Source organism: Alosa sapidissima, chromosome 8, assembly GCF_018492685.1.
Source record: "Alosa sapidissima isolate fAloSap1 chromosome 8, fAloSap1.pri, whole genome shotgun sequence".
Classification (NCBI taxonomy): Eukaryota; Metazoa; Chordata; class Actinopteri; order Clupeiformes; family Clupeidae; genus Alosa; species Alosa sapidissima.
Genome location: NC_055964.1, coordinates 17376008 through 17403772, shown reverse-complemented (window position 1 = coordinate 17403772; position 27765 = coordinate 17376008). Strand labels below are relative to the sequence as shown.

The window sequence follows — 27765 nt, the reverse complement described above, 5'->3', positions numbered from 1 at the left end:
CATACGGCACTGCACAGAGAAAATACAGAACAGCTCCCACATAACACAAAACTCATACATACATTCTATTGCATGTGTCTATTGTTGCCTGTTCAACATTTTGATTTAGTTTCTTTTAGAGATATACCGGCTTGTCTCAGGTTTTTAAAACCTTTTTTAAAGTGTATTAAGAGCTGGGGGAGCTTACCTTCTTTATCTATTCACATAATTGTATCAAGTCTTACAACTGAAATTCATTCAACTGACTGGAATCTCTAGCGGTTAAAACAATCTCTTTTGTTGTACATTACTGGTTAGAATCCAGGAATGCTGCTCATTCATTATTTAAGAGCTGTGTGGTTAACCTACTTATAACATTGTCATGTTTTCTCATTGGGCATTGTTTGACCTATAGGCTCTCATGAATTCTGCACATGCGTGTATAGGGGGTAAAAATGTTACTTTATGAATACCTGCTGGGCATGTCATGATGGTAACCAAAGTACAACAAAAGAACCAAGAGAACAGGACCAAAGTGCATTAACAAAAATCTATAGCCACACACAGGTGAAAGTACAGATAGAAACTTTCAGAAGTAAAAGTACCGTTGCAAGCAACAAAAGGTATAAATAAAAGCATGAGTTCTGAACCCTTGGCATGACTTCAGAAAAGCATACAGCAGTGTGGAGTTTCTTGCTGAGCTTGATAAATTGGAAAGCTTTCAGTGGTCGCTGAAGACCTGCTATCCTGTGGGTGGACTTTAATGATTACGGCGTTAGGCTTGAATCCTGTAGGAGTTAGGAGTTGGTAAGTGGAAGCACAACAAAGACATTTAATTTGCTCTCCCTCTCGGTGTCAACAACCAAAGGCATCCTCGCCCATGGTTACAAAAATGGAACAGCCACAAGGTGCAGTGCCACAGAAAAACACACAACCATACAGATGGAAATTCTGCAATAAAAAATAACTCTTTTGTTAGTCACTTGATGTTTTAAAATGTTTTCTTTTCGGGGGAAAATGTGTTTGAACAGATGAAAAATTGTTCACATTTGACAGAACAAAAATGTTATGAAACAAAACCAGTGTCATCTAAAGCATAAAAACTTTCTTTTTTATTGTCATTATTATTACTGAGGTACTGATAACCGCTTAAGTTTTACAACATACTATTATAAGACATCTTTACATTTATTTATATTTATACTCAGATTTAATTAATTTAAAAGTATTGTACATGCTTTAGGGGTTCACATTCCCCAGTCAAATGTAGCATAATGACTGAAAAAGGCACATGATTCCACCTGTGACCACATGATTCTCATCTGTGCATAAGCAATAAAGTCAGGAAAAGAAAAAAAAGAAATAAAAAGAAGAAAAAAAGAGAGAAGAGGCTAGTTGCAATCTCGAGGGAGCTGGATCTCGATAGGATTATCTTCATGTTAGCACTTCGGATATAGTTGACTCTCCAGATGATTTTTTATTTATAGGTGACATGGTGACTTAAAAGAATTTTCTTTAAACCCAACCTTGACATGACCCTTGTGATCATAGCACACACACAGCCCTAACACAATTCAATATAAGCCTGTAAAACCTAAGTACAACCTTTCATCTGTTTGCAGTTTGCATGTATTGCAGGTGGCCATAAGAAAGGTTGAGCATGGCAAAACCTGCTGTTTGCACTCTGATCCACCTCTGCGGGACCCGTGGCGCCTTTGAAAATGTGTTTATTGATCACGTTTTAGACTCAGTCTTTCAAAAGCACTTTGTCTCAGGCAAAGTAGTGTTTATAGTCTGTGGAGAACCACACACATTCTTCATTTGAGTCAATCATTCATAGTGTATCTTTAAAATAAAATAAAAAATCAGAGGTTCATTATTGTTCGTGATGTCATCAACAATGTTCTTCTTGGGATGACCACTCAGTGTCTTGGATGCTTAATCCAGTTGCGGATCATCCACTTTTGTCCAGAGCATCGCTGGACCACCAGACGCAAGCCAAAGTTGGCATCTTTGGCCATTTCTACCTCCAGACAACGTCCAGTATCTCTGCTTATGATAGGGCCATTCTGAGGGGAAGAGAAGGAAGGATAAACTTTCAGAAATTAGAAAGATAAAAAAACACTTGTGAATGTAAATGCCTCTAAGCCAAATACTCAAAAGTCCTGTCATGTTTGCCCCCCCCCCCGATAATTTTACACCAAATTCTTATTTCATGGTCGAATGGATCTAAAGGTTTGCCCTGCATATTTCAGTCAACATCATTAGCATTAGCAATTCTTTGTTGTTACTAACATTAGGAGAGATACATTAAAGTTATTGATAAAACCCTGAGAGTATATAGCTGAGGACAGATCTGCTAAAAGATGTGCCATTATCATCAACATAGATAGCACATTCTGAGATAAGAGCCTGCAATTACACGCGGACAGGAACCACTGGCGATGGGAAAATAGCCTTCTAATCTGCCTCCGATATGTGAGCCTAGTTATTCATAACCAAATCCAACCGAGCTTGTGTGTCTACATCTATGTATGTGAAGTCTATGACTATCATATGCTTTCAATTAGAAAAAAAAAAAAAAAATGCTTTGTGGCAATTATGTCTCTCTTTACTACAGCAATTTGGAGAATACCAAGGGTAGGGACAGAGGATGCTTCTTGTCATATAATTCCACTCCAGTGTGGTACATTATGTGTAGTAGTAGTAGCAGTAGTAGTAATGGTTGTAGCAGTAGTAGTAGTAATAATAGTAGGACTTAATACCTGTGTGAAGTCCCACAGTCGTTGGGAGGTGCGAGACACGGCATCACATTTTTTCAGACTTGGAGTGCGGCTCCTCCCGTCGTCCACCAGACACTTGGTGTCGGGCAGAAAGGTGGTGGATCCCAGCGGCCCCAGCTGCAGCAGGCCTTCAGTGGAGTACCGTGCCAACTACAAGCACAAACACATGGGCATTCCACAGTTCCATCAAGATCCTTTGCATCTCAGCAGACATGATCCTTAATATTTAATTTGCTGAATGAGAGCAATGAAATCTATTGGTATCAATTACATAAGGATACAGCTGTGATGTGCTAAATTATTCATGATGATAGTACTCCCAGCAAAATGAGAGGTGCAAAGACAGAGACTCTCACACAGGCCTAAAGGAACGCAAATGGTGAAATTCGCATCTCTCACTCATTGTTTGGAAGTCACTCACTTAATTGGAGGTAATTGTCCTACTTGTGAGGCTAAGTGGCTGATGCTAGAGACAAAAACAATGGATTGTGCATGACTGGTTGCTTGCCTCTGCTCAGTTTCTTTTGCTTGGAGCCACTCAACCAGCCAGGGAACTCATAAATATTGTGTGGTTCCAGTGCCAAAAATCACAATGGAAATAGAATTTTCTGTACAAACTATTACTCAGTTTCACCCGAATTTTCCAACACCATTCATGGCATTCTTTAAGATATATATTTCAGATGTATACTATACTGTAGACCCTTTCAATCTGTTCCTAGAGGGTTTCCAGTTGAAATGTTCAAAACCAACAACGATACTTTGAAATGAAAATGAATCAGAGTTTAGCGTAATGCTCTACAAAATGTTGACTTTAAACTTATTGTTTTAAATATTTTTGTCTGTCCCCAAGTTCCCATTAGCTCAATGTTGTTTTCTGTGCCACCGGTAATGCCTTAGGAACACACATGTTTGTTTATGCTGTTGAAAGAGTCTATAATTACACAGTATTTCACGGATCCCTGTTTCTGCTCAGGGTTGTCCAATATATTGTGTTCAGGCTTCCAGCCCTCTTAATTCATAATGGCTGCACAGTGGTGTGATGATGTGAAGGCAACAGCGCTGCTCAGTTTAAGAGAACCCATGGTTGGTAATCTTCCTATGCTTTACCACAGTGACAGCGACAGTGCTGCTCTCTGAGATTACCCACTCGCTCTCAGCCTGGCCTAGAGAGTTTGCACGCGCGAAACACATGTTCCTTGGGGGAGCGGAGCAGACCACCAGTGGAACGCGCCAGAGTGTGAACAATTTAAAGCAGGCGATCTGCTGAGATTTGAGGGGGGGGCCCCCTCTTAGCATGAGTGGCACGGTCAGCACACGGGGGCTCCAGACACCGGGAGCACGCTTATAGCATTTCTCAGATTCCTCACGGCTACTGAGAGAGCTAATGGAACTGTCTAGGGAACTGGTGGTCTTCACAAAAGGAATACTGGTTAGAGAAAGTGTGTGTACTGTATGTACGGGACAGGATAGAAAGCTTTTAGATTGGTACACATTCGTTCATATTATGTACAGAATCCACACAAATGATGTTCTCAGACATAATTTTGTCTGTATTTTGAGCATTGTAATATGACAAAAAAAGACTGTCTGAAACAAAATATTTTATTTTTTGGTGCAAGGCAATTTTTGTTATTACTCTGGTGCAGCAACATAATGACTCCTTTATTTGCCAGGGGGGACTAGATTGGAGGCTTAGTGGGGAATTACTCCATACGGCAGTGAACAGTAAGAACAGATCTGATAAACAATCCCAGTGCCTCATCCGGAGACGTCCTGGGGAGAACAATATACAACGTTTGAGTAATTTATTCAAACCTTTTCAATATCTGCCTCGAACAATCAAAAAACATACCATCCTATCTTTGTAACTGACAACACCTCACTAGTTGGCATGGCAAAGATAATGTGTGAATATACCGACACTTTTGAGATGTCTTTGCAAAACGAATTGTATGGCCACCGTTGAAAGCACTGTACAAGTCTCCTTTGATGAGAGTGAGGCAGCGGACATCATGGAGGAAGGGAGAGAAGGTGACTGACCTGAGAGGACATGCCATGGCAAGGGTAAAGTATGGCCTTGTCGTCATCTTCAGATCCCTGGTCCAAGCAATATCCACTTGCTTTACTGTTTCTTACCTGGACACACACGGATAGGCAAGGACACACATGCACACATACACACACGCATGCGCACACACACACACACACACACACACACACACACACACACACACACACACACACACACGTGTTTATACACACAAAGACATATAGAAATTCACAGTATTTGATCTGGTGAGGGATATGAATTATAGATTACACCCATCTTTGAGAATACATAGCTTTCTAAAGGCAATCTCAGAATATCTTAAGGCTCACCCTCTTTCACTAGCAACAAGACGCTCGAACATAATGCCTGTACTTCAAACCCCTAATACTAGAAATTAAATATAAGCCACCCTACAACAAACAAATTATTTAGACAAGCACTGTTGTTTTCGCTGTAAGAGTGTAGAGTTATTTTGTATTTCACCCTCCACCGTTTCCTATATCTCACGATGTTATTGCACTGCTTCTTATATGGCCAGATGGAGATATGCTGCCTATGATTTCATACGGCTCACTCTGTGATGGTACAGCCAATGCTCAGCATTATACTGCACTTGGTTCTGCCATGACAGATGATGAGGAGAGAAGAGAGCCATTTTCTCCGGCAGTTTCAATATGGCAGCGTGTGAGTCGCTGACTGTCTTGCGGCCAGTCTGCTGGCTTGAAATAGTGCCATCTAAATGTGCTATGCTTCAAGGAATCCATTTGCAAGATGCCCAAGCAGAACATCCATACAAAACTGTCTGTAAAAGATTGTAAAGCTTGTTCAATCCATACTTTAATTTTGATTTATCCACAGAATACTTTTGGGAAGGTTATTGATTTTTTTCTCCCCTCTATTGTGGAAATCAATAAGGAAACGCTCCCTTTTTCTGCAATGACTCCAAATGCAATTGGACCTCTTCAGTTGATTTTTCTCTCATAATGTCTGCTCTGCAGTATTGAGAAACTAGTAAAGATACGTTATTAAATACTTTATCTGTTCATACTGAATTTTTTTAAACCATACATCGCTGTTGGATATTTCATTTGAAATTAATCATTTATCTTTTCAAATATTTTAAAAACCAGCCATGTCAGGCGCGCGGGAAGCTATTTTTGATCAGGGGTGCTGAATAACAAAAATAATGGATGTCCCCCCGACATGTTTAGGATTTTGACTGCTAAATGCGTAATTTTAGTGCGGTGTGCGGGTGATAGCGAGAACTTTTAGAAAAGTCCTGGGCAGCCACAAATTCCAATGTTCCGCGACAGCACTCCGAGTCCACTGCGCCCACCCTACCCCACAGAAGCGCACTTGACGTTCTTACAGTAGCCTAACTGACTCACGTTCACGTTGATCTCTATAACTGTTAATTTTAAGTAGACTATATTCAAACCTATCCATAACCCTTTTTTGCTATTTGACTCATCATTTCACATACAAAAATATAAATAATGTCAGACAAGCGAATTAGTAATTATTTAGAAAAATATATAATATTTTGTAAAAATCCATCTCCTGCCAGCAGGGGGTGCTGCAGCACCCTTAGCACCCCCCTTCCCGCGCCCTTGAGCCATGTGTATAATGAGAATTGTTTGACAAGAAGTGTCATCACAGAGATGCTATAAAAGCCAAAGTGGACTCACCTCCCCATAGGTAATTGTGTTGTTGTAGATTCTCATCTCAGGATACACATGCTCCAAGTACCAGCGGAAGCTTCGGCATTTGAGCTTCTTCCTCAAGGCCATCCGCTCTGACACATCCCCGAAATCCACCCCTGGGTTCTGCAGAGGGCAGGAAATTTTACAGTCATGACACTCATGAAACCGGAAAGGGGAAGTCTCTCGGCAGTAGGAACACCGGAGGAGCCTACAGGGGAACAGAGGGAACCAGGCCAGGAAGGACGGAAAGAGAAAAGTATTCATATTTCCGCACAGGAAACCAGTGTGTGTCAGTCACCGGGGACCCTTATTGTTCTTTCATTAGGCGTAATACAATGCTGTGCAAATTCTAATCAGCTGTTTAATTGTGAGCGTTCACGGCCCTGTTGGCTCCAAGAGAGAGGAGAGAGAGAGCGAGAGAGAGAAAGAGAGAGAGAGAGAGGCTTCCCAGATTGATGTGGGGAATACGTAATAACTGTGATGCTTCAGTGAGCCAGACTCCCCTGACACGAGACGCCTCATTTGGAGACACTCTGTTTCAACACCCTCTGCAAACATGCACAATCCACAGCTGAATATCAACAATAGGAAGTTACACAGATAGGAATTAGTGTACACATTCATTTAATGAGATGTGCCTTGAACATAAAGAGGAAAAAAAACTAATCCACTAGCGATCATAAAGAGGGTATAGATTGACATGAGCATTTGCATTCAGATTGTGATCACTCACTATATTAGGGGTTGGCTAGAGGCCTTTACCAGAATGTATAAGTAGACTGGCTACCAAGTCAAAGTGCACCCACTTTCAAAATGTATCAAAGTCATTAAAAGTTACTGTCAAGGTATTGTCAGAAGAACTAAACCCAATACACTCTCAAAGGGGGAACTGATATGCTGGAGAAGCATATAATTCATTTTTTCATACATTAAACCTTTTTTCATGTCAGAAGCAGTGGGTTTGACTAATGTTGCACTACCGTAGGCACTTCAAAGCATTTTTGTCAAAAGTGATTTCAGGAGGCTTTGAGTGATTACTTCATCCAATAGCCACTGTCAGGCACAGGGTGTGCCCCTGTCTTTCAAGAGTCCATAGACTTCTCCCTGCTGTTTAGAGAGTTGAGATGACGGTGTGATAGTGGGGCAGGACTTGCAGTTTGCAAGTTTGTTCTTTCAACTACTTTGTTGGTCAAGCTAACATTAGCATTCTTTTTAAGCACTTCAAAACAAGTGAATTCCTCTCTACCAAAACATCCATAAATGAGTGACAGGTGGAGTCCTCAGGGCAAACCCTCACATTCATTGGTATGTTCCAGGCCATGTAGACGTGTGACTTGTACTCATCCATCCAGACCTCCGCGGCCCTCAAAGCATTCCTTTTGGCATAGTAGTCAATGTCGTTATTATATGGCTTCTTGGTGCGTTCGATATGGGCCACGCGAGCACAGGGCAGGACTTCCATACTCCCTCCACACTGCCAAACCTGTAAGGAGAACCACAAACATATCAATAACCCCGTCAGCATAAACTGACACCAGACACATTATTCATTTGAAAACCGGGAAAAAAAAATTAATTGTAATACTATTGGAGCATTAGTGTCTATGGTCTGATGGGGAGACTCTTTTGCTGTTGTGGCAATTAAGAGTTACGGTTGTGTACTGTATATTTGCTGAAACAGCTGAAGCACAGAGTGATGAATGAGGCCATAAATATGTGAATCCCTGCAGAGACTGGTGACACAGAATTACCCTGACACAGAAAATGTGCGTCAGGGATTCACATAAAATAGGAAGTAAATGCATGTCATCCTTTAAAAAAAGATATGAAGTAAGCCGGTGGCATCAGTTGTTCGAATTTGCAATGGTGTTAATTTGAGGTCTGTGGTCAACAAGCTCACTATTTATGTTAGTGTTGTAATCTGAAACCATGATATGCTACTTTTTCACCTTCTCACATAAATATCCTAACACATATTCAGTTCGTGTTATAGCAGGGATGTGTACAGGTCCCTCCCCTCTTTTGTATTAATTAATCTAAACAGACTACATATGAATCAAACATGAATTTTTAACCAACTTATTCATGTGAATCAATTTCACCGAAGTGGACTGCAGCACCCATTTCATTTATCTAAAGGACGGGGTCAGCTGTGAGCCAATGAGTTGTAAAAATCATTGCATTAACTGAATGAAAAATCAAACGAAATATTTAGATAAGGGAAATGAGTGCTGTGGGGCTGGTAGACCTCTGAAGAAAGTAATTAAATTGGACATGGATTCCCAACCTTCAAGATGTATTGGCAATATGTACTCCGTGTGCATTCTAACAAAACTCACATTAGGAGAGCCTCGTTATCACCGGTGATATAAACCCAATGTAGCATCAATGTGCTGCATATTGGTTTAATTGAATTGCTCAAGAGGCTGTTAAGCATTTCCTCTTAATGAGAATAATTTCTGTCATGAATTTTAAACAGGACGTTCATGTAACTATACTGTATAATAATTGGCAACACCTCACGGTCCAAATGCATTTTATCTTAAATAGTGCTGACACTAGGCACAAGCACAAAAAAGAACCATTTTATGTCACTTGACATTTGGAAACTTCCCACCTGATTGCACTGGATTTGATCAAGCATTTCACATGTTTCTTAAGTCTTAATTCACATTGTGACTTTTGTTCATGACAGAACAAAGAAGCACAATTTAGCCAAGAAGCAGCTTGTATTTGCGGTTTGGTGAAAAGAGCAGACGACTATTTAAAAGGTCAAAGCAGATTAATTGATTAAAACAGGTGTATTTTATACACAATACAATACTTCAAGTGCCCCCACCCTCCTCAGTCCTAAGGGTCATGATTAACATATTGTAACCTTTTCCAGTTTATTTTCAAAACACATTTTTACAAAAATCCATTATAAAAGTGTCTGCTCTGACCAATTCTTCCCTGTCTAATTTTAATTGAATTTTGCCCTTTTCATGTGACTTCAGTCTCTTGCTAAAGATAACCGTAACAGAATATCCGTATGATAAAATCCCATTTTATACTGCCACTGGTCTAGCCAACACATACAATTACATGTTTAAACACACATTGCATGGGTCCAATGTGGCTTTTTCCATGATGAATCACATTCTGATTCACCTCTCACATATTTCAGTAACCTATGCTCTAAGAATATACAATAATAATAATAATAATAATAATAATAATAATAATAACGGTAATAACAATAACAATATTAATAATAATACATTTGATTTAAAAAGCATCTTTCATGTCACCTAAGGTCAATTCACAAATATAAACATATAAATACAATTTAAAAAAACATTACGGTAATGTCATATTAACAACCAATACAATGATACAATACACAATATCACTGTGAATATGTTAGCTTAGAAAGATAGCTTGGAGTTGCAATAGTTAATGCAGGATGTGTCATAAGTGCTGACCTGGACTTATGCACTGTGCTAAGTGAGGGCTGGGTGTAATCTTGAAATGTTCCATAGGTGGAAAAAGGCACGACAAGAAACAGTGTTGATGTGTGTATTGAAGGAACAAGGCACTTCAACTGAGAAAAGCAGGGTATAGTGAAATCATCTACGACAGGGATGTCAAAGTCAAATACATTAGAGGGCCAAAAAAACAAATTTGCTACAAGCCGAGGGCCGGACTGGTTCAATGTTTATTAAAACATATTAAAATGACTGCACGTAACCTATTGAACCAAGACGTGTACTGTATTTTATTATTTATATGACTGTGACTGAAGTGCGGGCAAAGTTTGCACAAATGTACGATTTTTCCCATCCTCACCGACCTTGTCATAAAACTTGTTTAAATGATCATATGATGCCTCCTTGCTGCTTTGTCGTCTACATCAGCCTTTCTCAAACTTCTTTGACCTGAGGCCCAGTCAAGGCATACTTTGGGGTCATAGGGCCGACCTACATGAACCCACTCCCTCCTCCCACCGCCCATTAAATTATCATAATGATATCACAATTATTATTATTTTTATACTATATTGCTATACATGCACTTCAAACAGTCAATGTTTAAAGTGCTAAGATTGTTCACAAAAGTTTGTGAAAACATGCACATCAGAGTACTGCTTTACTAATGTAAAATATAATTAGGCCTACAATAGTTTAATTGTTTTTGCATTGTTGCATGATGCTTGCATGAGAAATACTTCTCAAAACAACAGCAGTTATATGGGTGCCGTTGTTTTGGGATGTTTCCCTCATGCAAGCATCATACACTGATAGAATATTTAGATGTTATTTAATTACATTTAATTTGAATGCCTGAATGTAAGGATTCAGGAGACACAATACCAGCTTGTGTGAATGGTAAATGGCGGATCAGATCATGCGTAAATCACTGAGATCTTTAACTATCTTTAACTAAGACTAATTAATAGCTTTTGGCTGACTTTAATACTTAATGCCAAACAGTGTTTTATATAGTCTGTACTCTGTTTTTTATGGAAGTTGCATAAATCCACGTCGTTCTATTAAATGTCGTTTCATAATTAGCCTTCCAATAGGTTGAAGCTTAGCTTTGCTACCAACGTGCACACGCATGCATTGAATAAACGCTCATACCACGACTTAATTCTACAGTGTATGCCTCTATGTTTGATGACACCAAATTAACAAGTATTTCCTACTAATTGCAGAAATGTTTGTTTTCTTTTTCTGTCCGCGGCTCCTTGACCAATTGCGCAGCAAATTATCAGACGATGGACCGGGAATAATTTCACTCTGCAAACCATTGTCCACATTGCGGACCGCGGCCCATAGTTTGACAAATGGTGACCTGCATGCTGCCATATTAAGGCCTTTTTACGGTGTGTTTTAGCCGGGTTTTCGCGTGGAAGGCTCTGTAGAAATCTGGCACCCTATTCAACGAAGTTAAACTGAAAGAGCGTGCCGTTCACAGACACCAGAATGAATGAGTTCACAGTAACATTAATCAGGCAGTAGCTTAATACAGTACGTTCAGTTCACGTTCGCTCAAAATACATATGAACGAGTGACTTTCATTCAATGAATCCGTTCAGGCACAACACTGGGGAGGGGGGTAGCTGAAAGTTGACATCTGCCCTGACTGAATACTGATGAATAATGAAGCCGAGGCCCACTTGCGGCGCCGCAGTGAGTTCGTGGGCTACCGTTGCATTGTGGGGAATGGAGTATTGATGCGCAAAACAGCAGCCGGCGGCTGTGGCATGCTGGCCGGTTCTAATACTAATCAAATATCATCCCGGGGGCCGTAGATAATTAATTCGCTTGACTTTGACATGTCTGCATTAAACAGTTCAATGGCCCTGGGGACAAATTACTTCCTCAGCCTTTCAGTTGTGCATGGCAGTGAGCGAAGTCTCCAGCTGATCAAGCTCTTTTGCTTTTTAATAGTGCTGTAGAGTGGATGGCATTCATTGTCCAAGATGTTGATCAGTTTGTTTAGGGTCCTTTTGTCAGATATTGAAGTGATGCACTCCAGTTCAGCTCCCACTACAGAGCCAGCCTTCCTTACCAGCCTGTCAAGTCGCCCAGCATCCTTCTTCTTTGTGCTTCCTCCCCAGCATACCACTGCATAGAAGAGGACGCTGGCCACAACAGACTGGTAGAACATCCTGAGGAGCTTGCTGCACACATTGAAGGACCGCAGCCTCATCAGGAAGTACAGCCTGCTCTGCCTTTTCTTGTAGAGTGCGTCAGTGTTGGCTGACCAGTCCAGTTTATTGTCCAGGTGGAGACCCAGATACTTGTAGGTGCTTACCACCTCCACATTGACCCCATCAATGGAGACTGGTAGCAGAGCGGGCTTAGACCTGTGGAAATCCACCACCATCTCCTTGGTCTTTGAAGTGTTGAGTTGAAGGTGATTGAGTTTGCACCATTGCACAAAGTCCTCCACCAGGCTCCTGTACTCCTCCTCTTGCTCGTCCCTGATACACCCCACAATTGCAGTATCGTCAGAAAACTTCTGCATGTGGCATGACACATCAATTCAGATGTGTACAGGGTGAACAGGACTGGAGAGAGCACAGTTCCCTGTGGCGCTCCGGTGCTGCTGATCACAGTGTCAGAGAGACAGTTCTTCAGTCTAACGAACTGTGGTCTGTAATCCAGGTTACCAGGTGAGCGTCCACACCCATCTGCAAGAGCTTGTCTCCCAGTCTGAGGGGTTGGATGGTGTTAAAAGCACTTGAGAAATCAAAGAACATGATTCTTACAGCACTTTTCCCTTTGTCTAGGTGAGAATGTGTCCTGTGTAGAAGATAAGTGATGGCATCGTCCACGCCCACTTTCTCCTGGTATGCAAACTGTAACGGGTCTAGTGCATGGCGTACCTGGGGTCTGAGCATACCTAAGACCAGTCACTCCAGTGTCTTCATCACATGTGATGTTAGTCTTAGTAAGGTAGGAAGTGAACCAAGGATGGACACTGCCATGGAGTCCAATGCTGGAGAGATGCTCCAGGAGGAGTTGATGAGAGATTTTTATGGCCGTAGTCTGCCTGTGTGTGTTCTGCAGTTCATGTGTCCAGGTCCCGCCTCCTCCGGAGTGCTGGGAGTTAAGTTCCTGGTTGGGCTGATTGGGCAGCCCTTAAAAGGCCTGAGATTACATGAAGACAAGGCCATTGTGCCAGACAGCAGATTCATGGTTATGGCAATTGGGGATGTGCTGTGTGTTGTGTTGAAGTAAAAGTGTCTGCGTGTGCCAGGGTCGGCAATTATACTCTGTATACTCTACAATTATACTGACCAGTGTTTTGCCCCCTTTTTTGAAATTTTATTTTGATTTACAAATAAACCATTCATTTCATACCTTTACATCTTTGTTTTGTGTTGGCGTTTTCTTAAATTTGAATTATTTTTTATGTTACGCCTCCGCATACCCCAAAGGCATTTAAATTCAGGTGTAACAGAGATGGTGTCAAAGGTTGCACTGAGGTTCAGGAGGATGAGTATGGAAAGAAGTCCAGCATCAGCTGTGCAGATGTCATTGGTTATCATAGGCAGTTTCTGGGGTTAAATCTAGGGTGAAATCCAGACTGAAATCCAGTAGCTCAAAAATATCATTGTCTGTTAGGTGGTACATGGCAGACTGGCTAAGGGTTGATAATAATAGAAGTAATCAGGAGTAAGTCCAAGTTTGTTGGAACAGGATCTCGCTGACAGGTGGAGGAATTGCACTTAGTGATGAGACCAGAAAGACAACTTTGAGCTGAGAGACTGAAATGCATTATTCACTAAAAATTCACTAAAAGCATTGATTTGTGGTGTGCCCAGAGTATTTGTTTAGCTCAGTAATTGAGCACATCAATTGTTGGTACATTTTATGTTGTTTATGTAAGATTCAGGAAGGAAGAAAAGAGTTCATCAGAGATTCTGATGGATGGTGTTATCAGGTGGCTTAAAGGAACACCAGTCTAAGAAGTACAACATAGAACTTATTTTTGGATGATAACGAGTGTAAACTTTCGTTGGAGACAAAAACAATGTTAAAATATAGCTGCAAGCAGCAATGAGGGGGCCAAGCAGATAAGCAGTTGAGCAGGAGTTGGGATTGGATTGGACTGGACTGGACTTGACTGTGTTGTGTTAGATTGGATCGGAGTTGATTGGATTGGATTGGACTGGACTGGATTCAAAGGTCACCGAATGTATTGTGTGTCCTTAAGATGTACTCCTAAGACCACATACCAAGTTTGGTTTAAATCGGTGAAAGTGTTGATAATTATAGCACCCCTAGTGGTCAAAGGTCACCAAAATAATTGTGCAGTCTTAATATGGGGTCATGACTCCACATACCAAGTTCAGTTTCAATCAGTGAAAGTGTTAATAAATATAGCGCCCTAGTGGTCAAAGCACACCAAATTAATTGTGCATCCTCAGGATGTAGTCCCAAGTCCACATACTAAGTTTAGTTGCGATAGGTGAAAGTACTAATCATACTGCCCCTAGTGGTCAAATGTCACCAAGTGTATTGTGGGTCCTTAGGATGTGTTCACGAATCAACGTACCAAGTTTGGTGTCAATACGAGAAAGTCTTCCTAATTATAGCGCCCCTAGTGGTCAAAGTACACCAAATGCATTGTGCGTCCTCAGGATCGGGTCCCGAGTCCATGTACCAAGTTTGGTTTTGATACGTAAAGGCGTTATTGAGATATGAGCTAATTTCCTGTATCCCTAGCGCCCCCCTAGTGGTCGAAGATCACCAAATGCATTGTGTGTCCTCACGATTGGGTCCCAAGACCATATACCAAGTTTGGTTTCCATATATGAAAGCATTGCTGAGATTTGAGCCTACTTCCTGTGATTATAGCGCCCCCCTAGTGGTCAAAAGACTCCAAATGTATTGTGCATCCTCAGGATGGGGTCTCAAGTCCATGTACCAAGTTTGGTTTAGATATCTGTAAGCATTGCTGAGATATGAGCCTACTTCCTGTGATTATAGCGCCACACGGTGGTCAAAATTTACCATATTTCTTGAGCCTCCTCCTAATTGGGTCCTGAGCCCATGTAACAAGTTTGGTTTTGATACGTGAAAGCCAATTTTGATTGGCTGTTACGGGCGAACGGTTTTAGCTTTGAAGACAAAAAGGGATAACTTCTTTGAGGCTTGGACTGAAGATTATGTGTGTCAAGTTTGGTGTCAATCAGACAAACTTTGTGACCTGTGAAAACTTTTAGGTGTTTTTGATTAAATCCAATATGGTGGCTGGATCAATTACGTTGACATCACAAATTCACATCTGTCGGACTTAGGACCTCCCACAGTATTAACAATCACCATTAGTAAGTTTTAATTCCAAACACAACACCCGTTACAGGCCAAAAGGTAATTTTGCTAATTATAGCGCCACCTATAGGTCAAAAGTCATGATATTTATTGAGCCTCCTCCTTATTTGGTCCTGACTCCATGTACCTAATCGGACAAACTTTGTGACCTGTGAAAACTTTTAGGTGTTTTTGATTAAATCCAATATGGCGGAAAATCCATCATGGCGGAAAATGATGTCATAGGGTGCGTTGAACGGCTTGATCTAAGGATTCCAACAATACCTCATACTTGACAATCGGGCCAACGGGTCAAAAGTTACTTGCATGAACGCACGTCCAACTTTGGCCTGTTGGTGGCGCTAGAGTGCTCGAGGTGCCGACTTGAAACTTGGTGAAATTAATCATGGGACTGTGCCCAATTTGTGTGCCAAATTTTACAACTTTTTACCAGACGGTTCTATGGGCTGCCATAGGCTGCCATTGACTTCCATGACGGAATAATAATAATAGGAAAACGTAGAAACACAATGGGTGCCTTCGCAGCTTCGCTGCTTGGCCCCCAATTAGTTTACAACTAAATAGCATAACATATAGCATAGCCTTCGGGGTAGTTTCGCTAAATCACTCTTTTAATAGCCTGACGAGCCAGACCCACATTAAAATGTAGGGTCTGGGCCCTCAAATTCCCTCTGCACGCAATAGGACAGAGTCCCATGCGTTTCCCACCAGCGGAGCTAGTTGGCTAGTTCAAACGTTTGCCAACTTGATAAAAGCTTAACTCGTGTCACACTGTTCGCCAACAGCAACATCCATCTTATTTGTTTTCAAGTAGCAGGGAATTCAAGCCAAACCGTTGCAACTCTGCCATCAATCATTATGTTAAGCCAGAGACTTTCTAATGAGGAGACACAGCACTCAAAAAATACTCCATAGAAATGCATGGGGCTAGTTTGTCACGCCAATATGGCCGTTATCTACACATATCCCACCCCTTCCTCGGCAAAACGTCGACATGTGAATACATTGAGCCAATCATATGGTGTGTTGTGAAGACATCGTGCCAATCATGTGTTGTGATCTCGCCACTGGAGCAAGATGTCGTGAAGCCTTGCGCACGCGCAGTTCGACCCAAAGACTGTGCCCGATGAGTGCCCATAAAACGTTGGTATATGGCCGCCGAGTGGAGGGACTTGCCTAAAAGGACTTTGGTTAAGCCCACCTAACGACTCTATACACGATTTCATTGGCCTGATTGAGTTTCGATTTCTGGAGCTCACAAGCCAACGGAGAGTTGCTAGACTAGCCCGCGCGTCTAGATTTCTAGGCTACTCTTTTAAGCCTTGGGGCTGTATTTTGCACACTGGCGCATGGCGTAAAACTCGTTTTCCACCCGGTGCGAAGTTTAATTCCTTATTTTGCACGTTTATTTTTTAAACAATGCGTCCAGGGGTGTGGTAATTAACAACTTAGGGAGTGGCCTGGCGCATTCTCTAAAAATCGCTATTGTACACCTGGTCAGAAGTCTATGGCGAGTTGTTTATATGTTATTTTAAGAGCGCATTGTCAACAGTCATATTGGCGGGTGCACAACGCACCGTCCTTCTATCATCTATGAAAGCACACCAGCGCACGTCCATGAAACATAATTAGAATAAAGATATTACGAAATACTGTACATCTCATGATGAGTAGTTATTCACCATCATCTGCAAATTGGTAATGACGGTTAAAAGTGATTAGGGGAGAGGCGAGAGACGCGTATGGAGCACAGCTGAAGATGCACTGTCGCGACATATAAGCAACTCTTCTGCAGGATAAATGTTTTTTATTCAGTCATTTGAGGAGTGCAAATGCGTGAAGGCTATGCTAGGTTTTAGTAAAGCATGGTTTAGTGGAATGACTATTCCATACGGTCTCGCAAGCAGCCTCTTTCAAATGCGCGGTTAAATATCAAAATACCGATGCATTTATTTGACATGCGCTTTTGACTGTCATGATAGGGCCCATAGAGTCATCTTCCTCTCCTTGTCAATACTGATCATCATTATCATGTTGATAATCTTATGAATGAAGATTTCCATACACTTAAAGGAGAATTCCGGTGTGATATTGACCTAAAGTGTATCGAAACATGATACCGAGTGTGAACGTATGTCTCATAGCCCATCTCGGCTTGTCCCCTGCACTCCAAAATCTGGCGCTAGTTAGCCGATGCTACCAACATCTTTTTCAATAGTGGTGCTTCGGCATCGGGCTAGCCATGCAAATAAATCACTGTTTTACACCCATTTAAGAGGCTCAATGTATCTCCACACTTCATTGGTAGACTTCCGAGGGCCCTGACATTTAAAACAAGACATTGAGAACTTTGAAAAAGCACTGGTAGTTTACTTACAAGACGATTTATACAGACAGTATCTTCACGAAGTTTAGCGTTTGCAGCCATCTTGAATTTAGTCACGATAAGTCGAGCAACGAGTAAGAATGAACAGCTATGATAAGGGATCAGATTCCAAAAATAATTCAGTGGAAATGCATGGATTCCAGTTGCTGCTACTGGAAGAAACTGGAATCCATGCATTTCCACTGAATTATTTTTGGAATCTGATCCCTTTTTTTGTAAAATGCCCTCCGATGAAAAATAAAGCCTTTGTAACATTTGTGTGTGCTTCACCCCAACACACCCAAGTGGTAATGATTTGACCTTTGCTACACTAGCAAGAACGAGCCCTGGCGCTTCTAAGGGAAAACAGGTGGTGCGCAGCAGCCGGCTGCCACCTTGTGTACATCACGTTCCTGGATGTCTTATCCTGCTGTCTTCCCTCTATCTTTTGAGGTCCTGCCAGGGCATTAGCAAAACAAATCAGACCAAATGACTTGTTTCCTTGGACACAAAAGAGATAATGATGAACCGATAATAGCACCAGTGCCAACTGGAAAACACATTTGCATCAAGCCGTGCGAAAATTGCCACGATGATGATTCCACCAAATTGCAAATAATTGATCTGCAACTGCAGGAGTTGACGATTTGAATTTGTGATGTTGAGACTGAGGTTAAATACTTTATACTTTTTTCATTTTCATACATACCCATGCACCCACCTAATATCATAACAGCAATATCATGTTAGATATAGACTTTAGACATTATCTTGAAAAAACATATCAGTATGCCATATTCCAATGTCAACATATCTGCATACTGATTTGTAGGCTTATCCACTAATCATGAACCCTGAAGCCTTTTTAATGACAATGTATCCAACCAGAAATCATTTTGGTAACACTTTATTTGGATAAGATTCAAGTTCAGTATGTAAAATTGTTGTTTGCTAATTACTCAACATGACCTTGTTAAAAGTGTCTACAGATTGTTGATAATCTGAGCATATCCAAATTAAGTGTGATTAGAATTTTAACAAGAGTGTACACAGAGATATTAAATAATAGAAAAATACAGTTTTGTAATAGACTGTGCCTGAATAATTTTATGTTTCAGTTGAAGTCAGTTGGCACACATTTCAACTGGTTATTTGGATACAAGCATATCCCTAGTAAACAAACAGCATGTCTCACAGGAACTGCATGGCGAATAATTTCAGCGCCACTCCTCTGCCAGTAGGAATCTCTTTTAAACAACATTTACAAGCACTAATATGTCACAAAATGTCATAGCAACAGCACATATGGATGGCAGAAATATTAAACAGCATATGATATAACACAAAAAAACTGCATAAAATTTAGTCCTGAGTGAGCCAAAGGAAACTGAGCTTCCATTCATCTCGCTCAGCAGTCACTGCCATTCTTTAGAAGTATTGACTGCATCACACTAGTGACAGGATTATGAATTTTTAGCTCGTATACAGTTAGGGCCATCGCCCCTCCTCCCAGTGCAAACATCAGGAATAACATAATTGACTTTTCTATTGTACCCCCTCAGACATTTGAAAATCAATTCAGGTTTTCTAATTAGTATGCACATACTCTCCCAGCTGGGTTTGAAGACCCATAATGCCAGCACTATCCACTGAGGTAGAATGCAAAGTTGGCTGGCAATAAACCAGCAATGAATTATCTTCATCATCATTACGGTTAGTACCGTTATAATGCATTCTTCAACCTCCCATGTGCCGTAAAATGAATTAGCCGCTGTCACATTCCATTATTGACACGAAGGAGACCCTACCCCTACATATTTCACAGTCAAATGTAGCAATGCGTTAAAGCAAGTAGCAAAGTCCTTTTAGGCAAGTCCCTCCACTCGGCGGCCATATACGTAGCAACGCTTTTTGGGCACTCATCGGGCATCCTATTCAGCAGAAATGCGCGTGCGCAAGGCTTCATGACACCAATCTTGCTCCAGCGGCGAGTTCACAACACATGATTGGGAAGATGTCTTCACAACACAACATATGATTGGCTCAATGTATTCACACCACACCACATGATTGGCTCAATGTATTCACATGTCGACGTTTTGCCGAGGAAGGGGTGGGATATGTGTAGACAACGGCCATATTGGCGTTACAAACTAACCCCATGCATTTCTATGGAGGATTTTTTTGAGTGCTGTGTCTCCTCACTAGAAAGTCTCTGGCGTTAGCTATCATTATTAATCCCAGAACTGTGGAAACCCTTGTCATCAAAATGGTTTATCCCAACATATTTGGATAAGGAGCACTCTTCTCTGTGTGCCACTAGATCATAGCTTACAGAGGCTTTTAGTAAACACTTCTCTATGGCTGCCATCCCCCAGAGAGGACGAATAAAATGTTGTAGAGCTGGAGCTGTAAACACAGATTGCATCAACGATTCCAGTAACCCTGACGATTCCATAGATAAAGTATAAAGTATATTCAGTCTACAGTTTTATTCCTGACACTTTTGCCATATAATGCAGAAAAAGAGGTACGGGCATGCCTCCAACGAGGCACAGAATATAGTTGGCCACATCATTTTCAGTTAGCTACTGTATATACATACATTCATGTTTAATTCAGTAGGGAAAGGGAATTGTACACCATCATTTTCATTTATGTTAAAACTATCCATATATTCACATAGTATATCTGATTAGGGTATTTCAAAATCTCTCTTGGCACATGTCCTTTATTCAGTGCCCTTTTCAGCAATCATGTGATCATGTGTGTCATCCAGTATAAACACACTCACGTGGCAATGAATAATGCATGAAGACTGCTGTTCAAGTAAAGTTAGTTAATGGCTACCATGCCTTTGAATCCGGGGAAAGTTCACAATCTGTTCTACATGATAAAGTAAAAAATATAGGAATGAAGTAAGCTGTAAATAACCCTGACTATATTAAACAAAGCAAATTGATTCTAGCTCTGTAAATAATGTATAGCTGTACTGGGAAAAACAAGCTCATGATCAATACTGAATGGCTTAACCTATTGTTGCCTTGCCGAAGAGTGATTGCAAACCAATGCAGTGCAACACACATCATTTTATGATCTTCAGCACAAATGTATTGTGGAAATATGAAGTCAAACATGAAGTGAAAGTCAAACAAATTACAAAGTGAGATGACATTTTTGATACCTTCGCTATTCACCGAGAATAATAACTAAGTCCTTGTGAAAATGCACTCACTCTATAATAATCAATCTAGTCTTTCATGCATAATGCTTGTCCCCAGGACAAGCAACGAAAGGTCAATTTTCTTCAGTCTCTCCAAATTGGATTCATTTGTTTTTGATTTAAGCCGTCGTGTTTTCACCGGAGCCGCACGCCACACAGTTAGCAGAATTTGTCATTAGCCTTGCACTGGATATGGATGTAATTTACAGAGGGTTGAAATTGCCTGCTACCACAGATGGTACAAGCCTTAATATGTGTTTATAATGACAGGACAGTCCTCACTTTTCTCTGAAGGTGACTGCCTGAGGCGAGCATGACGGGGGGCATCAATTTCAGTTGTCGCATTTGGAAAACTCATGAAATTTTGTGACACCCTTGCTCTTAAAGATGTAAAATAATCACAGGCATCAGCACACTGAACAATTAACTTGGTAAATGCTTTTTGCTTGCTGGTGTTATTACACCACAGGCTGATAGACTGATTTAACAAGCCTTTCCAGGTTCTTGATAGCTTTTTTCAGATATACAGTAAACACACAAAAAAAGCTAAATGTGGTCTATGAATGAACATCATGAAACTAAACCAACATAAGATACAATAAGCTACATTGCCTGATCACAATGCAATATTTCACATAGTTTTGAAGTCCCGGCTCCCCCCCCCCTTTTCTTTTTTAAAGATAAGTGCTGCAGTGCTTGGACGAACAGAGCCAGGAATCTATTTACAGAAGCAGTTGCTAAGGTTGAAGAACACAATAAATTTGAAACACTCAATAACCTTTCACACTAGACTGTGACTTTCATTGGTTGCCTGTGAGGCGTTCTGAGGCTGCCTGGCGGTTGAGTGCAGCCTGGGCTAATTGTTAAACATGTTCATGTCAATCATGCCTATCCCAACTGGCAATGTCTTGCGAGTCCTCTCATGTGCAGCCACAGCCTGAACGGCTTCAAAAGAATAATTGTTCTGTTCAATGCAAAGAAATAAAAGGTATCTGACAACCTTTGTAAAAGAGGTGGAATTGTGCGTTCGAAAAAAAAAAATATTCAGCACTTGCTCAAAGTAAAGAAAATGGTCTTATATGCTCTCATTTCTGGTTTGTTTATTTCATGTCTAGGCGTTACAAGCGCAAAACGCATAGAAGGCAGCAGTCAAAACATGAGGCCTCCTATAGAGATGGCCATCAGCATGCACTGTTCTTTTTGTCTAAAGTCAACATTATGATTGGTCCTTTTGTTGTTTTCATAAGCAATATGATCTTGGTATATGCCCTGGGGTGTCAGACCGGATCGTTGTTGGGATGGACATTGTTATGGTCAATCATATGGTCATTCTCAATATTCTGCATGGGTCTCGAATTGTTGCTTGATGATATATTTCTTTACTACACCCACTTATGAGCAAAAAAGACAAATAGGTCTATCATGTACTGCTCTCATATACTGCTCTTTCTGTCTTGAAATGCCCTTCCTTCCATGTCAGTCTTTCTCTTTTTCACCACCAGCATAGAGAGTATATGGCTATGCCAACAATTGTTGGTGCAGCAAACCACATTCTTCTTTCCTGAGGATGGTTTGTAGTACTTGTAGTTTAATTAATTTGTTCTACCATAGAGATATTGCCTATTACTAATAGTCAAAGACATTTGGATGTGAATATATTTTTTTATGTTCCCTTCCTACCCAAAACATCTGGGGGGCGTATGAAACCATCTGCAGGGCTGAATCTGTCAAAGCCAAATCTTTGACACTCCTTGTATATGGCCATATAAAGGATAGATAAACATGGCCTTGGCGACAGCCACGATGTAGGTCTGAGGTCCAGGATGGAACACACATTGAAAATGAAGTCTTCACAGAACGACTTTGCTAATAGTATCATAAAAGAGGTCAGTTAGCATGTTACCATGTTAGCAAGCTTCCATCAGGACCAACTGGGGTGTTGGTGGTGACTGAATGTTTTTTTTTTTTTGTGGACATTTTCTGGACCAGTTAGTTCACGAGTTTTAGACCAGATCTTAATAATGCTGCTTTAAGGTTCATTTGTCTGCGACGCATCCAATAGAAACCGATCTAAATGATAACAAACATACTCAGTGGAACCGGTCTGTGTGGGTGCACAGGCATTCCTCTTGATTAAGCGAAACATTTCTCAAACTTAAATGGGCCCCCGATTCCTCACCCTGCATATACGCATGCCAAGCGTTAAATTCAACTTATGGAAGCCTTACTGCAGATTTACATTTCCAGAGCCTTGAAGTCTTTGAGCCAAGTGCACATTGTAATTTAGCTTTAAAAAAAATCCCACATCCCTTCCAGCCACACATTTCTGACTTGGCTCAGTTAAACAGCTGTTTGTTGACCCTCCCAGCAGTCTAAAGCATTAACCCTCTTAAGCCTGCAGCAGCCGGCTATACTGTAGTTTCATAAATCCCCCCCTTATCCCACTCCTTTCTTTCTGATGCACAGTAAACCTTCACAGACAAACCTCCAGAGGAACTCATGTTTGTAGAGGGAGATTAATCATAGGACTACTTACCCTCATGCCAAGCTCAATATTTTCACCCCCATAGACCTCCATGCCTGGATCAAGCAGGCCGATTTCCCCAAAGTATTCTCTGTCCACCACGAAGGAGCAGCCAATCATTGCTGGTGTCCTAGTTTCATGGACATGTGCACAAAAAAATAACAGTCATGAGTGTCTGCAATGTTGGGTTGACTACAAAAAAATAAAATGAAAATGTAAAGCCTTTTAAATAGTCTAAGCATAAACCTTGGGCTTTTCTATATATAAAACAAGTAATTCACAAGCCATTAATAATCTTAACTGTGTATCCAGTAAAAGATTAGAATGGCCATAGGCTCTCCCACGGGCTAATTCTGTGGAATATGTTTGTGAAGACATGCCTTGTCTTCTTCGTCCCTCTTTGTTGTTAAATTAATAATTGGTCATAATGGGTGGCAGACACATACAGTATGAATGTTGTCATTCATAGTTTTATAGTAGATTTGATAAATTGCTTGGCTATCATTTAGACAGTTTGAACCTGACATAATTTACCAATGATTTCTAGTCTATACAGTAGGCTACCGTAAATGCCGTAAATTAAAATGTTCATTACGTTACATGTCACGTCCTTTTGCACTGATGAAGGTCTGAGGACCGAAACGTTTGTATATCACCTCACTTGGTAGCACTTTGTCTTGATGGATTAAACACTTTGTCTATTTTTTCAACAGCAAAAAAATAGTGTGCGAGTTTTTTCTTGATTGACTGTTACATTGCCCAGAACTAACATACCGCAGGCCTTGATTAATTGACGCGACACCCTACCTGCCTAACTTGAACCCTTACGTTACATGTTAAATAGACATTATACACCATAATCGACAACATCAACGCTATACTGGTGTTCTATCATCTGTATTCTGTGCAAAGAAAGAGGAAAAATGCATGAGCCTAGGAAGATTATCATGTGCTGAATATTGCTCCATCTCTCTGGCATTTCCTGGCAAACGCTTCCGCATCTTTTTCACATTTCCTCCAAAGGACACATTCATTCTTCTGCCTGTGTTGTGAATGAAACTCCTCTCCTTCTCCCCAGTTAATGTCTGACAAAGACAGCAGCCTCATTGCCAAAGCCCTGGGGAGGCCAGCAGCGGGGTCCTGGGCGCGAGGCAGATGTGGCGATCGGGGTAGCACCACTCCAGGGGGAAAGAATTTATCTGGAAACTACAGAGGATGATTCAGAGGCGGCATGCTGCGTCTTCCTTCTCCACAAGCCAACACGTGGAGTGAGGGGACATTACGCTCTTGGTCTGAGGAGGAGGAGGGGGTGGGGGGGGGGGGGGGTGGAGGGGAGAGGGAGGGGATGCCATGGAGGTAAGTGGCATGGCTCAAGTACGAGCAACCATCCCAAGCAGCTGTTTCTCTCTCTGAGGGCTTATGCAAGCGAGCAAAAGCACATTCACACTCAACAGCCTGTATGAAGGCCCACCACTAAAAATAACACCGCGCGGTTCTTGAAGAGCTTGTACATAATCCCGTGTGAACGAGAACCCTTGTCTTTACAACACTGGTGACAGTGCTGCTATTATCATTTTGACATTTGATAGATCCTTATGATGTGAAGAACAAGGCTAGTTAATAATATATCATTTATGACATTCACGGAATGAAAGTAGATTATTGGTTGTGATTAGAAGAGTGTGTGTACTTTCCAAAATGTTTTTAGGGGTTTCAGCACCATAGACATCTGGGAACATACAGTATTAGTACTATACCATCACGACTGCATACTAGCATAGTATACTATGCTATATTGTTGTGAAATGGTCTCAGAACATATAGTATACTGTATATAATAGGATAACCTATTTACGGCAATAGAATTGAGATCTGGATTCAGCCTATAGGCATATATAAAATCCTTTAATCTATGTTCTTTAACACACACTTCAGAACATTTTTCAGTGCAGTTCTTAGCACTCTAGGTACTGACTAAAAGGTCAAGATCAATAATAGCCTCTTCTTTTCCTGACCAAGTTTGACAGAACTGACAATAATCATACTTGATTTTCCTTCAGATCCTCCTGCTATTTCTATGTGCACAACAAAGCACAAAGCTAAAATACAGCAAAGAATCTTGGAACAGCCTGCAGGATAAAAAAAAAAGGACTTATCACTGTATTGTATTCATTCCCTTTGTTCTAGTAAGTGGGCAAACACCCACCCACCTATACCCCGCTTCCAACCACCACCTCCACTACACACACACACATGCACACACTCACACTCAAACTCTCTCTCACACACACACAGACACACACACACACACACACACACACACACAAAAATAGCATGCAAACAGTTTGTCCTCTATTTAGTTAAAGAGAGGTACCTCTCATTGGCAGAGACTCTCTCCATCTGCCAGTGCTTGTCAAATAACATCACACTCAGCCTCTGCAATGCACCGCATTCCGCTTACCAATTCATTTCATAAATCTGAAATTGCGTTTTTATCTTGACTCTCCTCACAGTGTACAAATATAGGTAAAAAATAAATAGAAAATGTCTGTGGGTTGTCCTGTATCACCCGAGGCAAAGCGCCGAATGCCAACAGGAAGCCGGGGAAGAGGGAGTGGATAAGCGGAAAAAATAGCTTTCGCATTACTGACACGTCATGGCTATCAGCCTTTTGATCTATTCCCGTCACCACGACCTGTGCCAATATCTGTCAATAACAGCACTCCACAAAAGCAGGACCAAAAAACGTTCCTCTTCCAATTCAATGACCTTTTTTCCAGCACTGGCACAAACACCATCAATTACACCAGTCTCCATGTATAGCACATTACTAATGTTTCCGTATATAGTGCATGTGAGACATGATGCGTTTCGGAGGCATTATGCTCCTTACGTCAATCTGTTCTGTGGCGCTGCTTTTAACTGAATATCAGCCCCTTAATGTGGTATTCCATTAACTTCATATTTAGCTAATGCGAGTTTTGCAGTGAGCAATGAGTATGTACTCCATAGCAAGATGGCTTTGCACTTCATGGTCCTGCATACGAATCTGATTTGTAGAGTGAGGGTATTTGTAGAGTGAGGGTATTGTAGAATGAGGGTGTAAAGTTGCTGCGGAATTGGGCCTTTTCTGACCAGCTAGGCTTCAGCATTGCCCTCTGTCTGTAAGACTGGCATGAATAATGAATTGGGGTTTTTATGACCCCATAGTCCACTATGTCTGTGTCTGTGACCAGATCTGAGTCTGCTGTGCTTTTGTTTACAGGTCCTGTTTTCAATCCTGCTCTTTCTAAGCGTCAAGTGTGAATGTTTAAAATTATATCAGTGTGCGCGTACTTCACATTTGGTTTCCCTAAATAAAGGAGTCATCATCCCCGTAGGCTTTTTCGGTCATCAGAGGTTATAGATACCTCCACTATACATCAACACACTGCTGACTCTCCACTTATCATATCAAAGGGAGTGGAAAAAAACCTTAATCATTTTTAAACCTAACCCCAGATTGATGGGCTGATTCTGTACCAGTGACAAAGGAGGGCTCTCTCGACCAGTCTGAAATATTAATCTGTCATCTCTCCTGCTCATTCATATTTTATACAAGTTTCTCATGTATAATGGAGCGGCGGGGTTTCAGCCCTCACCTGATGGGGGCGGTTTCGTCGCCCTTGTCGAGCCAGTCCTGTGGCGGAATGATGTACATGCACCACAGGCCCCAGTTGTAGCCGTGCGCCGCGTTGGCGTACTGCTGCACCTCGAACGTGTTGTACTTGATGTTATCAATGGCTGGGAGGATAATCCGCGTGTGATCTTCCTTCACCCGTGTCAGGATGGGTTCAGCCCTGGAGAAGACAAAAAGGGAATAGACAACAACAACAACAACAATTAAAGCACATTACGGTTGTTTGTTCCACCTCAGAGGTATATCAGAAGTGGAACCCAGAAAATGACTGGCGGACCTCTCCAGCATTATCAGTAATGGGGTGATGCATTGGTGATGATGGGGTGATTGCTTCTTGCACATAGCACCCTCATCCTCCATGAAAAAGAAAACAAGGAAATCACTATACATAGACGAATGGGCTCAACACTACAGCAAATGTATATGTGCGCTATAATTACAAACACCAGATAGAATTAAATCAATTATTTTCAAAGGCAGAGATAAAATACAGTGATTTAAAAGAGATAATGACAACAGAAAGGGAATGGAAAAGACTATTTCACAGTCTCCTCACACACACACACACACACACACACACACACACACACACACACACACACACACAAACACACAAACACACACA

General features: G+C 41.2%; 1 protein-coding gene across 3 annotated transcripts in view; it reads right to left on the bottom strand.

Moving 5' to 3' along the window:
- Positions 1-531: 531 nt before the first annotated feature.
- Positions 532-27765, bottom strand: part of galnt9 (polypeptide N-acetylgalactosaminyltransferase 9) — a 67005-nt gene continuing 39771 nt past the window's right edge. For 2 of the 3 annotated variants that reach the window (XM_042102068.1, XM_042102069.1), the window contains exons 5-11: positions 27103-27300; positions 23474-23591; positions 7816-8001; positions 6504-6641; positions 4806-4901; positions 2745-2912; positions 534-2048 (exon numbers count right to left, since the gene is read on the bottom strand). In XM_042102068.1, the coding sequence (XP_041958002.1) occupies positions 1902-2048; positions 2745-2912; positions 4806-4901; positions 6504-6641; positions 7816-8001; positions 23474-23591; positions 27103-27300 (1051 nt within the window). In that variant the 3' untranslated portion in view covers positions 534-1901. Of the gene's footprint in view, positions 2049-2744; positions 2913-4805; positions 4902-6503; positions 6642-7815; positions 8002-23473; positions 23592-25922; positions 27048-27102; positions 27301-27765 lie in introns of those variants that run through there. The other variant, XM_042102070.1, reaches the window with a different exon arrangement.